This window comes from Lissotriton helveticus, chromosome 5_1 (assembly GCF_964261635.1).
Source record: "Lissotriton helveticus chromosome 5_1, aLisHel1.1, whole genome shotgun sequence".
Taxonomy (NCBI): Eukaryota; Metazoa; Chordata; class Amphibia; order Caudata; family Salamandridae; genus Lissotriton; species Lissotriton helveticus.
Genome location: NC_136065.1, coordinates 1,551,594,586 through 1,551,608,368, shown reverse-complemented (window position 1 = coordinate 1,551,608,368; position 13,783 = coordinate 1,551,594,586). Strand labels below are relative to the sequence as shown.

At 42.8% G+C, this 13,783-nt stretch overlaps 1 protein-coding gene across 1 annotated transcript in view; it reads left to right on the top strand.

Annotated features, from left to right (window-relative positions):
* NFASC (neurofascin) overlaps window positions 1–13,783 on the top strand; it is a 639,840-nt gene that overhangs the window by 276,372 nt on the left and 349,685 nt on the right. The window contains exon 3 of the mRNA XM_078644633.1: window positions 12,476–12,630. Coding sequence (XP_078500759.1) covers window positions 12,558–12,630 — 73 coding nt within the window. The 5' untranslated portion in view covers window positions 12,476–12,557. The remainder of the gene's footprint in view (window positions 1–12,475; window positions 12,631–13,783) is intronic.

Genomic DNA, 13,783 nt, shown 5'->3' with positions numbered 1-13,783 from the left:
TTCACACAGAAGGTGTTATGCTTTCCACCTTCTTTGAATCACATTTAAATATGGAGGTTGTTTATTTATTTCTGCAAACTAAGATCGATTCCATAATTCTTCAGTTTGGACGATTAATGTCATAAGAGTAAAATCCTCTTAAATGTATTCATGAATACTCTAATTCCACTACCAATCAAAAAAGATGACTGGTAACTTATGCAAAATATATATCGAGAGCTTAGTTGCACTGCACATGCCACGTGTTTCTAGCTTTAAATTATTTTGAGCTAGAAATACTTGTTTGTTCAAGTCTGTAAATTATGCATCAGGTGTGTTATGTGGTGTAGGGGTTAGATGCGTGAAGGATCAGAAAACACATTTCAGAAACACGTACGTCCAGCTTTTTGGTGGGTCCTAGCTCGTTCCCATTGTCAACTTTTGGGTATTACTTTTATCTAGTTGATGTAACTTTTTCTGTTGTTTCTTCTTCCTCTGCATGTTTGCTTACGTTACCTTCATGTTATGACGTCAACCATCACAATGTAAAGATCATGGCATAATATTGACAAAAGATATGAGAGGTGGGTACAAAAAAGGGGACCACAAATACAAGCAATTATAAAACCTCTGTTTCATTTAATAGATACACAAATCTTCATATTAAAAACAGACACTAAATAAACATAAATTCAGACAAGAAATACAAACAAGCACTGGCGTTGCCAATAGGTCTCGCAGTAGGAAAGTTGGAGCTATTACAATTGCAAATAACAATGCCTTTTATTTTTGTTTTCATTTTAAAAACATAAAGGGCTTTGTCATTTACAAAACCAATAGCTCCAACTTTCCTACTACGAGACCTATTGGCAACGCCAGTGCTTGTTTTGTTATATTTTTTATTTACCGTTCCTGATGGCTTTTGCCACTTGGATTGATAACTGTAATTCTTTTTGCATGAAAGCACTACCTGCAATGCCGAACAACTCAGCAGCAAATTTAAAATGTAAAACATTTACCGAAAGGACCACATGTGGGGTTAATTAACAGAGAGCAGTGAGTGAAGGAGGAACCGAGTAATCTGAAAGTGTTTTTTGAAATATAGAGTGGCTTCGCAACTGCTGGGCCCTCCCAAAAAAGTAAAATAAAATGAAAATATTTTATTTCATGGATCACAAGAGGTATGGTAGCAGGTAAAGGAACAAGCATTTGCACGGCCAATAGATTTTGCCTTTGTGAGGAAACGGCTTTGCCAAGTTTTTTTTTTATCTTTGATGCTATCCAGCATGATTAAAGTTTTTTTTTTAAAAAAAGCCTAATTTTGTCAGTTTGCACACCACATACGTACACAGAGGAGAGAAGGACTGTAGGTGAAACAAACACACCAGAAGGAAGACTGGGGAAATGGAGGCAACGCGGGGAGGGTGGGAGGTGGGCGTAAGCAACACAGAGGAGAGGAGGACTTTGGGTGAAACAAACACACGAAGGAAAATGGGGAAAATTAAAGACGGGGTGTCATCCATTGTTGAAGCTAAACGTGGTAATAGCCAAAAATAGGCACTCAAATCTCTTTAAGCAGCGATCTCAACTGCTAATGCAGAGTACTTCTGGTGTCGTGTCTGCACAAGGCTGCTATTAAAAAAGCACTAAACATTCGCCATGAACAACGCGGGATCGGTCGTCTTTTATAATCATGTCTTGTTTGGAGCAGCTGAAGGTGTCACTAAAGTATGGAAAAAAGTTCATACCTCCACCCCTGTTGTGGTCTTTCAAGTTGAGAATAGTCAACGAACGTGTCAAATGAAAGCGCCTGGTCACGACACAAAAAGCATTCGAATTTCTTATTTGGTTGTCTTTATTTTGCTAGCGACATGTGGTCCTTGAAGATGTAGAAAACACTGGAAGCATCTGGGCAAAATTCGAGAGGTGGAGATGTATAGTTAGCCGAGTTTGTCGTTTTGAAAGCTGCCGGTGGTAAGATTTCTATTTCACAAGCAACAGGGGACCTAGAAGCAACACAAAGGAAGATGGGGGAAATGGACGCAATGCGGGGAGTGTGGGAGGTGGGCTAAAGCAACGTAGGACTGTAGGTGTCAACCATGTGCAGGGCGCACGGCAAGGCGGCACCATAAAACAGGGTTTATTGACGTGCTCTTGCAATTCCAGTCAAGAGCCACCTCCCTTTGTGCCTCTCTCGTGCGCCCCCTCCCCCACCTCCCCCCATTGCAAAGCTCTTAGAGTAACAAACAACTGGGGGCTTGGATGATCTTATAGGCAGCATTCTAAAAGTAAGGCAGCTCAGTTGGTCAATGCTCCTGCTACAATAATCTGCATTCAATTTGAAGATCCAGTGATCAGATACAAGCACGGTCAACCAACCCGTTCATCCTTCTGGAGTAGATAAAATAAGCACTGTTGGCTAAGGTAGCACAAAGGAAGATGGGGGAAATGGACGCAACGCGGGGAGTGTGGGAGGTGGGCTAAAGCAACGTAGGACTGTAGGTGTCAACCGTGTGCAGGGCGCACGGCAAGGCGGCACCGTAAAACAGGGTTTATTACAATTCTAGAAACTATCTCTCATTATACATCATACGTCGCGTGATCGTCTCTTTAAAACGTTGGCGCCGACTGGATGTCTCCTGCATGGGGGGCCAGATGTACTATAATACTGATCGCAAAAACTAGTGGCAGTCTGCTTGCAAGTATTTCTCTTGATCAGTATGGAATCTGTAAACGGACCTATGCACGGAAAGGTCGGCTCACCAAATTCTGGTTAGTTGCAAATTGAACTCAATTTGATTGTAAACAATCAAAGGGGCGGTGGCCTGCAAGGACCAGAAGACCTAGTCTGTGATTATGTTTAAATAAAGTATTGTTTTTGATTTAGTCTGTTTTCTTCAAACGATAGGGGTTACTTAAAAAAAAGTATTGTGGCATTGGTCTCTATTATCGAGTCCTAAAATTGCGCACGGTTCAGAGAAGTGAAAGTGTCCTGTTTTTGTTTTATATCTGACTGTGTTTCGTGTAATGAAGACAATGCGAGGTTTGCAAAAAGTAAAACTGCATGAAAGAAATTCTGAGATATGGAGGGAGTCAGAGAATGTAAAACAAAAGGGGTATGATTAACCAGGTTCAACAGATTGAAAAGAGAGACAAATCTGCAAAAAACAACAAGGGAGAGAACAACACGAGTGGTGGGGGAAACGCACGGAGACAAAGTGAAACAACACGTACCTGATAATTACTGAGCGGCCGGGAAACTGAAAGTACGGCCGGCCTGCGGCCGGCCATGAATAATTAGGGGAGGAGAAGCCGCACAGCACATGCTGGGCGAAGCCCTTTGATGTGCTGTGCGGCCGTGAATGCGCGTGCTTGTTTGCTCACGTGATTCACATGAACTTCAAGAAAACCGCAGGAACGAAGCCCGTGGTTTCACGAGGATTTTGAGCACTTGAATTCTCGCTCCCTCAATGCGCTTGCGCGCATTGTAGGTCACGAGACCTAAAAAAACAATTATACAATTTCCATACAATATAATCAATTAAAAAATTATAAAACAGTGGCAATCAATGTTTTTTGACGCGCGTTTCGGCGTTTGCAGGAGACGCCTTCTTCTGCTTACAATCAAACTCCAATAGTTAGCTCGAAAGTTGTTCACATGGAATGGATCTAAATCTTAAAACCAATAGGAATATCACTTCTTCCGCGACCGTTGGGAAGTGATATTATTTACTAACGGCTACGGGACGCGAGCAACCATCATTTGCAGCGCCCGGTCATAATAAAAGCAACATGCAGTTTCATTAACGCACCACTGCGTGTGAATAGAAGTCTTTAAGAAGGGATATTTTAATTAACACGATTACGGGACGCCATCAATCATCTTTTGTAGTACCCGAATGCGAGAAAGGCAGTATTTTGTCCTTTTCCTATTGGTTTTAAGATTTAGATCCATTCCATGTGAACAACTTTCGAGCTAACTATTGGAGTTTGATTGTAAGCAGCCTATGAAACTTTTTAACGAATCGAGGGACCGAGAAATATAAAGAAAATGTGGTCCCAGTTACATCAAGTTTCTTAAGAATTAATACTAGACAGTATTTGTGGCTCCTGAAGAAGGCGTCTCCTGCAAACGCCGAAACGCGCGTCGAAAAACATTGATTGCCACTGTTTTATAATTTTTTAATTGATAATATTGTATGGAAATTGTATAATTGGTTTTTTTGTATTTCTTGTCTGAATTTATGTTTATTTAGTGTCTGTTTTTAATATGAAGATTTGTGTATCTATTAAATGAAACAGAGGTTTTATAATTGCTTGTATTTGTGGTCCCCTTTTTTGTACCCACCTCTCATATATTTTGTCAATATTATGCCATGATCTTTACATTGTGTATTTCCCTGTCTTAAGAATTGACATTCCGAACAGGGGGTCCTTGTTATTTACATTGTGATGACGTCAACCATCTGCAGCAGGTGACTCAAATTACCTCTGCATCTCATGCTTGGGGAATAGTCATTCAATGCATGTTTGTACTGTGTGCGTTGTCATCAATACGGAGTGCCTCCGGAACAACTTGCCTTCCACGCAAGAGTAAGGGTGCACCATTCTTTAAAGGGTGTTGGATTTCACTGGCAAGAAGATGAGTCAGGAGATAATTACAAGGTTTACCGGACACAGGTTGCATTACTGAGCACCTGTCATCCCAGAAAAGTATTGTGGAAACCTCCCTAGGGACCCTTCCTCGTGGAAGCCATGGGCATTGGCCCAATCCTAGCGATACAAGTAACCCTAGCAAAGATGAAGGTACTCGTTTGAAAGACTTTCTGTCTCATGCGACCTGATGACTTATTCCCACCGGAAACGAGTGCACAATCAGAGAAAGGCCACGTAGCAACACGAGGAAAGGATCCTTCAGATTTCAGTCCTGCTGTGGAGAATTTATTACACCAAGGCATCAAACCTGTCTATTCTGGGTGCAATGTTGCTAGTGTGTTGCAAAAGGAAGACAAGTCCATCTGCCTTCCTGGGTGTTCAGCAAGAGTTCAAATTCTCTACCATCTCTGGAGTCTCCTGCACCAGGGAACTGAATCCTGCTCATGTTATGGCTGACCATTGTCACTGTCTTTATCTAATAGTTTAGGCTCTCCTCCTGATGTATTCTCCACCCCCACGGTTGACCCCAACCCCTGCAGTCTGTAGGTGGCTGTGGAAGAACGACACACCACTTAGTCCGCACGTGGAGATGCTTGGTGCAGTACACTGGTGGCCCTCTACATTTTGACCAGGTGCCACACTGAGCCTGGGATGATGGCGCAAAGCCTGGTGCATGTGCACTCTAAACCTTATTGTAAAGGTTGGTAGTTGTCTAGAGCATAGTTTTTCAAGCTGTGGCGAGGCTGCTCCAAATAACGAAGCCTTAGGCGGTGACAGCTACTTCCTTATTGGAACACCAAAGAATCAACACAAACTGCAGGTCTCGAAATGACAGGAGCAGGAGTCCCAGGATAATGACTTGGAATATCTCTATCTCATCCACCAATACATTCACCTCAGTGACTTAAGCACCCACTACAGAGATCTGTCTGTAAGCTACATGTCACTCATGCCTTAACTGTACATGTTCTGTGAGCTATGAACGCTGGCACAACTCTGCCCTGCCCGATCTGTTGTGTGGGAAATAGAAGACTGCATGCATTTTCTGCACTATGTGCGAGCGCAGCCTGTTTTGCTACTGCCTTATTGGCCCCGTTTCGTGAGAAGGTAATGTTTTCACTGCTACTGCGCAACATGGTGCTCTGTCCTGTGATGGTTAACGCATGTGCTGTTGCTACCCTAGCTTTAACTGTCTTATGAGGTTAGGAAACTGCACCGTTTCTGTCCAATATGAACCTGTTCTATAAAGAGGGGTGCTTCCAATGCTGTCAGTCCTTCTTATAAAAATACAAAGGATATTTTGTATGCACTGATCGGTCAAAAGCTTTTGTTGAAAAAATTAGCACAGGGGTCCTCGCCCAGAGACCCTGGTTTCAATCACCGCTTCCCAGCTTGAGCAAATCATGTGCTACAGGACAATGACTTGACTTTTCTTCCATCTGCATCCTTTTCCGTGATTATCACATTTGAGAGCAACTTAAAATAATTCAGCTCAGGATGTGACTGTACATAAACTTCTCTCATATATTGTTTCATTGACAGTGATGTTGCTCCATCTGTAACCGCAAAAAAGGCCTTGTATAGGTGGCAATAGCCAACTGACTTGTCTCTTGGGCTGCCAATAAAAATGTCATCAGGGCAGAAGGGGAAAGAATGTGATACCCTTCCAGGATCGGAACTGCATAATGTCCATTCAGGAAACCTAGTTTTAACCCCTTCCCTGCGGCACGAATTCCGCCATGGTGCAGGGATTTAATTAGGGGGCGTAACCCTTGCGTGCTCAAGACGGCCCCTGGCTGTCCTACGTCATAGTAGGCGTGTGCAGAGGATGGCCGGGGCCGTCCGAACTCTGCCCACTAATTAATTCTCCCGCACAGGCGGGGAATCTGCGTCGCGCTGGGGAATCGGCAGTGTTCGGACGGTCCCCGGCCATCCTGAGCACACACCCACCGTGATGTAGGACAACGGGGGGCCGTCCTGAGCACACAAGGGGTTAATCCTGACTTCCAAGCTTGACCATACAGTGTGACCCAAGGTGATTACTTTTCTTCCCTGTGACTCCGTTTCCATGATCATCACATCTGAGAGCACCTTCAAATATTTCAGTTAAGGATGCTCATTGTACAATAGTCTGTCTTGTGTGTGGCGTAAAAGACCATAATAGTGCTCCCGCTATAAAATGCAAAGGCTTATCTAGTAGAATCAAGGCAACTGACATGTCTCTTCAATCCTTAATGAAACTGTCATGGTAGCAAGGTTGTGGTTTGCTAATTCTAATAAAGGCTACTTAGTGCAGTGACATAGTGTAGGGTGCTACAGTGAACCAATCCAAAATAAACTTTTTATGTAAGAGTTTATACCTCAGCTACAAATAAAGTGGCAGGCACTGACACTTGCAACAGAGAGTAGGTCCAAGATGAGGTGAGAGCTGTTATTAGCCTCCTTGGTGCTTCTTTTCCAGACAGGATATACCAAAGACATGGCTGCTTTGAATTATGGGACACTGCCATCATTGCCTCACTCCGACTTCCTTGGATTGGCGTGGTAGTGAGGCAGGAGATGCTTTGGTGTTGGGTGCCTGGTTCGCAGTCTCAAGGCCTTTGAAATCCCACTTGCCACACCCAGTCAACGGTGAGTGTGGTTTGGCAGCATGGACATGGCATGATTCGTAGTACAGGCTACAATTACAGTGACTTGCCCTGTAAAACTTTGCTTCATGTGCTGAAAGCCTTGCCAGTAGCTCATTGCAAGGCCTCTTGAAGGCGTGGGGTTGGAGGAAATTTGCCACATCGCCTCCCTCCACCCCCGTAAGAGGCCAGTGAACATTTCCTATGAAGCAGGGACTTTTTCACAATATTTGATGTGAGATACCTAGATTCCTGTGGAAGATGCATGTTGATCGAAAAGAGAAATAGAGTAATTAGCTTGGTCCTCCAGTTTTAAATCTCGTCCTAGGGCGACACTAGTAAACAACATTTTAGCTCATCCACATACAATTTTAATATGGGTCTGACAGTTTCACAAAGGCAGAACATAAATGTTGACGTAAGTGACATATTCTCACCTAGACTAAGGAACCCGTAACTAAGAGACATTACAACCAGAAAACAGTAATACTCTTGAATGCTTCCCAGTGCAAGACATTGAACCCAAGAATGAAGCTAGCCACACTAGGTAGGCGAGTGTTCATCTTCCTATAAGACTACATGAATGCATTTTAATTCCATAAGAGGTTTGGTAGATTCTTCCATGAGTTTTGCACTTCTCGTATGTTTATGGAAATCATACAGCAGTCTTTATCTCCTTTCACTCCCTCTTTAGTGTGTTCGCTATCTGTTTTGTACCTTTTCTATATGTGTGAAAGAATCGTGTTGTGGTCCTCTGCTATGGATACCTTTCTTTAACTTATTTATTTGTGTTATGGAAGGATGTGCTGCTGCTGTCGTTTTACATTTATTGTGTTGTGAATTTTGGTATAAACCTTTGTACTACACATAAGAGAAAACATCAGTCAAATTGCCAATGCTTGTTTTAATGTATGATGTGAGTGAAAGAGTGAACCCTCACAAAATATGTGCGCAGAATTTAATTTGGGATTTACGTGTGAAACAAGCATTTTTTTAAACAGAGTAGTCAACTTTGCAAAATTGAAAGCATAGCTGACAAGTTGACTTTGTAAAATTTTAAAACATAGCTGACAAGTGACCTATTCTGCCATTTTATTTAACAACACGTTTGCTGGCGTTTCGAGTCTATGGTGAAACTGTTAAAAGCAAAACTACAAGCCCCGCAATTCAATATGCCGTTGGTTGAAAAAACCAAACATAGAAGTTATCATGTCGTAGTGCCAAAACACTGAAATGAAAAAAAAAGAGTTTCCGGATTTCAGATTTTTTTTTGTAGGCAATTGCAAGTTAAACAGTCCACCGGGTGAGAGGGCTCAGATAGACTCTCAGATGCAAATCTCAGCATCTCACTGCTAATAGGGTAACATTAACACTCCTTAGAAAAGCTGCAAAAGGCATCATTTACCACAAGAATGTGAGAAGCATCTGTTAGACCAGTCTTTACACCCACTAAAAGGAAAAACAAGCATTTGCAATGCAATAGGTCTCGCATTTACGCAAGTTTGAGCTATTGGCTTTGTAAATGACAATGCCTTTTATGTTTTGGTTTTTAAAACATGAATAAAAGGCATTGTCACTTACAATGACAATAGCTTGAGCGCGCGTAAATGGAGTCCTATTACATTGCAAATGTGTTTTTCCTTCTTCAGTGAGGTAGTGGAAATAGCAGTGCTGCGTGTTTGGCATGCCCCCAAGTGCTGCGTGTTGTGCCCCCCACCCCCTTGCTCGTCCCTAATGAAAGCGGACTGCACTATCAATAAAATAAATAAATAAGCGCTTCTGCTATGGTTAAAGCGGACGCGCTATAATTTAAATAAATAAATTACGAAAGCGGCCAGTTATGAAGTAAATAAAGAAGCGCGTCCGCATGCCAGCAGGCCAGAGGGCCTGCTGACATGTTGTGAGTGGAATAGGGAAGATCATTAAAGAAAAAAGTGCTTACCAACTTATGAAGGAGACTGTGTAACGCCACAAGTAAAAGATCCAGTCCTCATGGGAGGTAACAAACGGTGACAAGGCGGTAACAAAGAGGGACTAACAAGCCTCATAATCAATCGGAAGCCAGTAGTTACCAAGAACAATGGCATCAGCCAATGGAAAATATGCGAGGAGAGTGGGCGAGGCTTCCACAGCATACTCTACTGCAGCATGCCTCGCAGAGCGAGTAGCGCATGTGCGCTGCTGCTAGGCTCTACCTAAAAATGACCTGTTGTCACTGGATCCGGACACATCCTGGTTTAGGACTTGGGCGATTTTGATGGTGCTCTCACAACACTACTGTGAAGGGCCTTGCGCTGAACAAGTGCGACACTGGCTGCAGGTGCTGCCCCGCAAGGGCTGCCAATGTCACAGCATGAAGCACAGGAGACAGCTCTGACTTAGAGTCCCAAGTCACACTGAACGTCTGCTTCTGCTGAAAAATGTGAGATATATAACTGAGCGCCAGGAAGGCATATGGCCCTTCCAAGAAGCCTCTCCAGGACCCGGGAGTCCTTTTGGAACGCACTTAAAGGAATACTTTTCATTGCTAGCTACACTCATCCTACTTCCCGGAGCAGCGGTGGGTGACACTCCATGCCTGGCGCAGATCTTGAGCTCTCAGGAGTAGCACCTTTTTTCACCTGTAAGAATCACATTTTTCCTTGATTTGTGTTAAAACTAACATTATATGTATACTTCTTCGAAGTACATCTGGTAGTAAATAACTATACTTCATAACTGGGTCTTACAGCTAAGTAGACTAATGCAGCCACTGTAGGGGCCTGTATTGGACCTCATGGTCACAAGTTCAAATCCCGGCGGGCCCCCTCTGCCTTTCATCCTCCCGAGGTGAGTGCCAATGGGTAACAATAAACATGTTATTCAGTGCCAAGATTCCCTTGGCTGGACGTGTGCTTTACACATTTGTGATATGTTATACTAACATTACATGTCTGTATTTTTTATTAGAAGCATACAACTGTCACATTTAAGCCCCCCTCCCCTTTTTTGGGGTGGCATATGCTTGCAATTTAAACGTTAAAAAAAATAACAATCGCATAAGCTCTTCTGTCGAGAGTTGAACCGTCTCTTTCTTTTGAACTACTTCTTGTAAACTTTTTGCTCAACGGAACTCGATTTTTTTTAGACTTTTATCTGTTTTGAAGACAGATCACCGTTATGACCTTTTGTCATTCAAATTGTGAATATTTGTAACTTAAAAAGTTGGTGTAATGTAAAAAAAAAAGTTGTGGTGGCTGTCATTTGAGAAATTAATGGAAGTGTCGATGTACTACTTAACATGCACTGTTGCAGCTGTAGTCTGCCATTTATATTCCAAAATGTTGACAAACCCGAGCCACCCTTCGTGATTGTGTTATACTCTGCGGTCTCCTTGAAGTGATGTTTGAGTCCAGGAGAGGTGAAAAGGATCCGGGGCAAGAAAAAGGGGGCTCAGTGGGATTGTGTAGAGTAAATGATAAATTAAGTCCAATAAGGCTATAACTCTAAACGGATATACATTATTGAATGTTGGCGGTACAGCCAGGCAAAAGAGTAAAATAGCTTTGATCAGTAAATGCTTGCAGTTCTCATCATCATGAGTTATATGACTCACTGCCTATGGCTGACAACCTCGAGATTAACATTTTGGAGTAGATGGTTCCCGTACTCGCCCACTAGATGGCGTGCTAATCCACAATATGTGAGTTTCGGAAACCGTGGCGCTGCAAATCTATTGCTTTGGGTACGGGTACGATGTACAGTCGTGTTTTGTGATAGCAAAAACACAGGGGTTGAGACCACAAAGCACCTTTTTACATTGTACCGAAGCTCTTTTCGAATAGAATGAACCCTTCTATTTGAAACCCTTTCCAAATCACAAATTGGAGACGGCATGAATGGCATTACAATTCTATTATTGGCATTTGCATTGCTGTCTGTTACCCAGAAAATCATCAACACACCGAAAAGCAGCGTCACTATCCAAGGGAGGGAACTAGAGGCTATGGGGCCTCAAGGGTGAGCTGGCCTCCAGTCACAACTGCCATACACAAAGCCACCTGAGAAAATGTCCAAAACTATGCTTCACATTACAGTAGCCTAGTTCTCCTTGTCTCCACATTTGGTTTTTAATACCAAGTGGTATCCCACTTAACGTAAAGGCCTGTTTGACATATCACATTGTTTTTTAATTGTACTATGTCACGGATCCATACCTAGTTAGAAGTGCCTTCCTGACTCCAGGGTGTAGCCCCGCTCTTCATCCAGCTGGGTATTTGAAGAGCGTGGGGAGTCCTATGATGAAGCAAGACACCTGGTGACATGTGAGGCCATCCCTTCACATTTTTGTGTATGTCCACAGATAGGCTGCTGTAAGGTGAAGCATTGGTTTGAACATTTTCTCAGGTGCCTTTGTTACCCAGAAAAGGCATCCTGGCACTTAAATAAGATAGCCAACTCCATTTTTTTGCATGTTTACCTCCACGGCTGTTGCAAATCTCAGGGACTGGGGCTAGCACAAAACCAGCAAGCGAAATTTTCACCATAGACAATAGAAAGAGAGTTTCTTGGAGAGGGACCGACCCTGCCCGTTAAGGGCCTTGTGTGTTAGGCAAGGGGTCTTAAAGAGGGCCGCAGGGACCAGCAGCCAGTGTAAGCCATGCAAGAATGGAGACATATGCACGTTGTGGCAGATTGAAGAGTTTGCAGTTGATACAAAAGAGAGGCTGTGATGCCGGGATAAAGGGAGTTGCCACAATCCAATCTGGAAACCTGAGACCTTGGATGGCAGATTTCCATGCAGCAGGTGCCTGCGACTTGGTAAATTTCTGGGGGCCAGAACAACTCCTTTCTTATTAATAGTCATTATGTAGGAGGTTTCACAACCTTCTGTGATCCACATTTTGTGATGCTACTGATTAGTACATTATTCGCATCCCAAAAATGAAGACCATGTCACAATCCAATTGGTGTGCAAAAGCAACAAATGCATTGAGACCTGCCCTTTCCATACATCTGTCCCTACTTAATTTTGTCTAACCCATGTGATACAATAATTATTATATTGTTTGGGATGTAACCACTCCTCCAGGTTCGTCTTGCTTTCAGGTCTGGAGTGCACCATGATTTAAATGTTTGAATGTTTCAAATAGTCCTTTTTGTGTGTGGAAAGTTTTGATTTGCAGTTGTTTGTTCGAGTAACGAGTCCCTCTTCTCTTTCCCTCCTTTACCAGCTTCTGATTGAAATCAGTCATTGGTCTAGTGTGCAGGGGAATAGCAGAGCTGAAGAGTTAACCTGCTGGTGGAGTTACAGTGATGGCACTCAAAGGAGTTGCCATCCTGTTCTGTCTGCATCGCCTCATCGCAGCGCTGGAAGTGCCTTTGGACCGTAAGTTCTCTCTTCATGTGCATAGCTGCTCATTTTATCTGCCTACTTATTATTTCCATGGGCTTCGTTTGCCATAGCACGTTATAGCCACAGGTCAACACTAGCTATTCACATATCTACTATTTAAATGACATAGCTGCTCATTTTATTTACTGTTCACACAGTGCGATTTGACTTATCCTTCTTTGTGAAACGTCATTATTTATGTTTCATAAAAGCTCTTATCACCCACGTGGGAAGTTCTGCATCTGCACCCATTTCAACAGAACGTCTCAGCCAACCGGCCCAGCATATCTGCTCTTTTCATACACTTCAAACAGGGAAGGAGTTATTCATTAATTGTCATTGCAGGTTGTGTATTGTAACATCAGTGCCCTATACTGTGTATACAACATCATTGCATCTCCAGTGCAAACCTGTTTTATTGAAGTTCAGGTATGCTTAACCCCAAAGTTGATACTAGTAGCATGAGTAGTGTGGCGCTAGTGTGCATATGAATATAAAATATTGAATTTAATAATTGTGAATTCAATTTAATGCAAATATTTTGAATGTTGAATATATGAACATACATTTAGAAACTGTAGGCCAGTAGAACACCTAGTGGGACAAATCATTTACTGCTCCTTTTAACAATCCCTATCTTGTACGGTGGTTTGCAGCGTGAACCTAAACTGATTATGAGTGGTCTCGATAAAAATGACATGCAGCATACATTGCGAATATGTATCACTATGCATGGGCGACCTTCATGTGCGTACGACTGCTGGGGCGTTTCCGTTGGCTGTTTCCCAATTACTTATGTTGATGTTTTGCCTTGCAGCCGCATCACAGCCACACTTTCTTTGTACTCGAGTCTCTTTAGCTTGTGTTGCTTGGAAGCATTTACCTCTTTTGCCTGATTGGAGTCCATTGCCCCTTTGTCGGCAACCACTGAAACTAAATGTATTTTGCACTGTTTTGTAATTCTGCTGTTCATTTTACATCAGTTACCAAAGAGTCGAGCCCAGCATGCTGAACCATCACATTCGCCAGTCCCAGGGTTATATAGTGCAATTTAAATCCCTACTATTTACGTTTGCATGAGTAGTTTTACTATCTTTGAACTTTGCCAGACTTTTGAGGCATTTTGTGCTAAGAAAGGTGGTGCTGT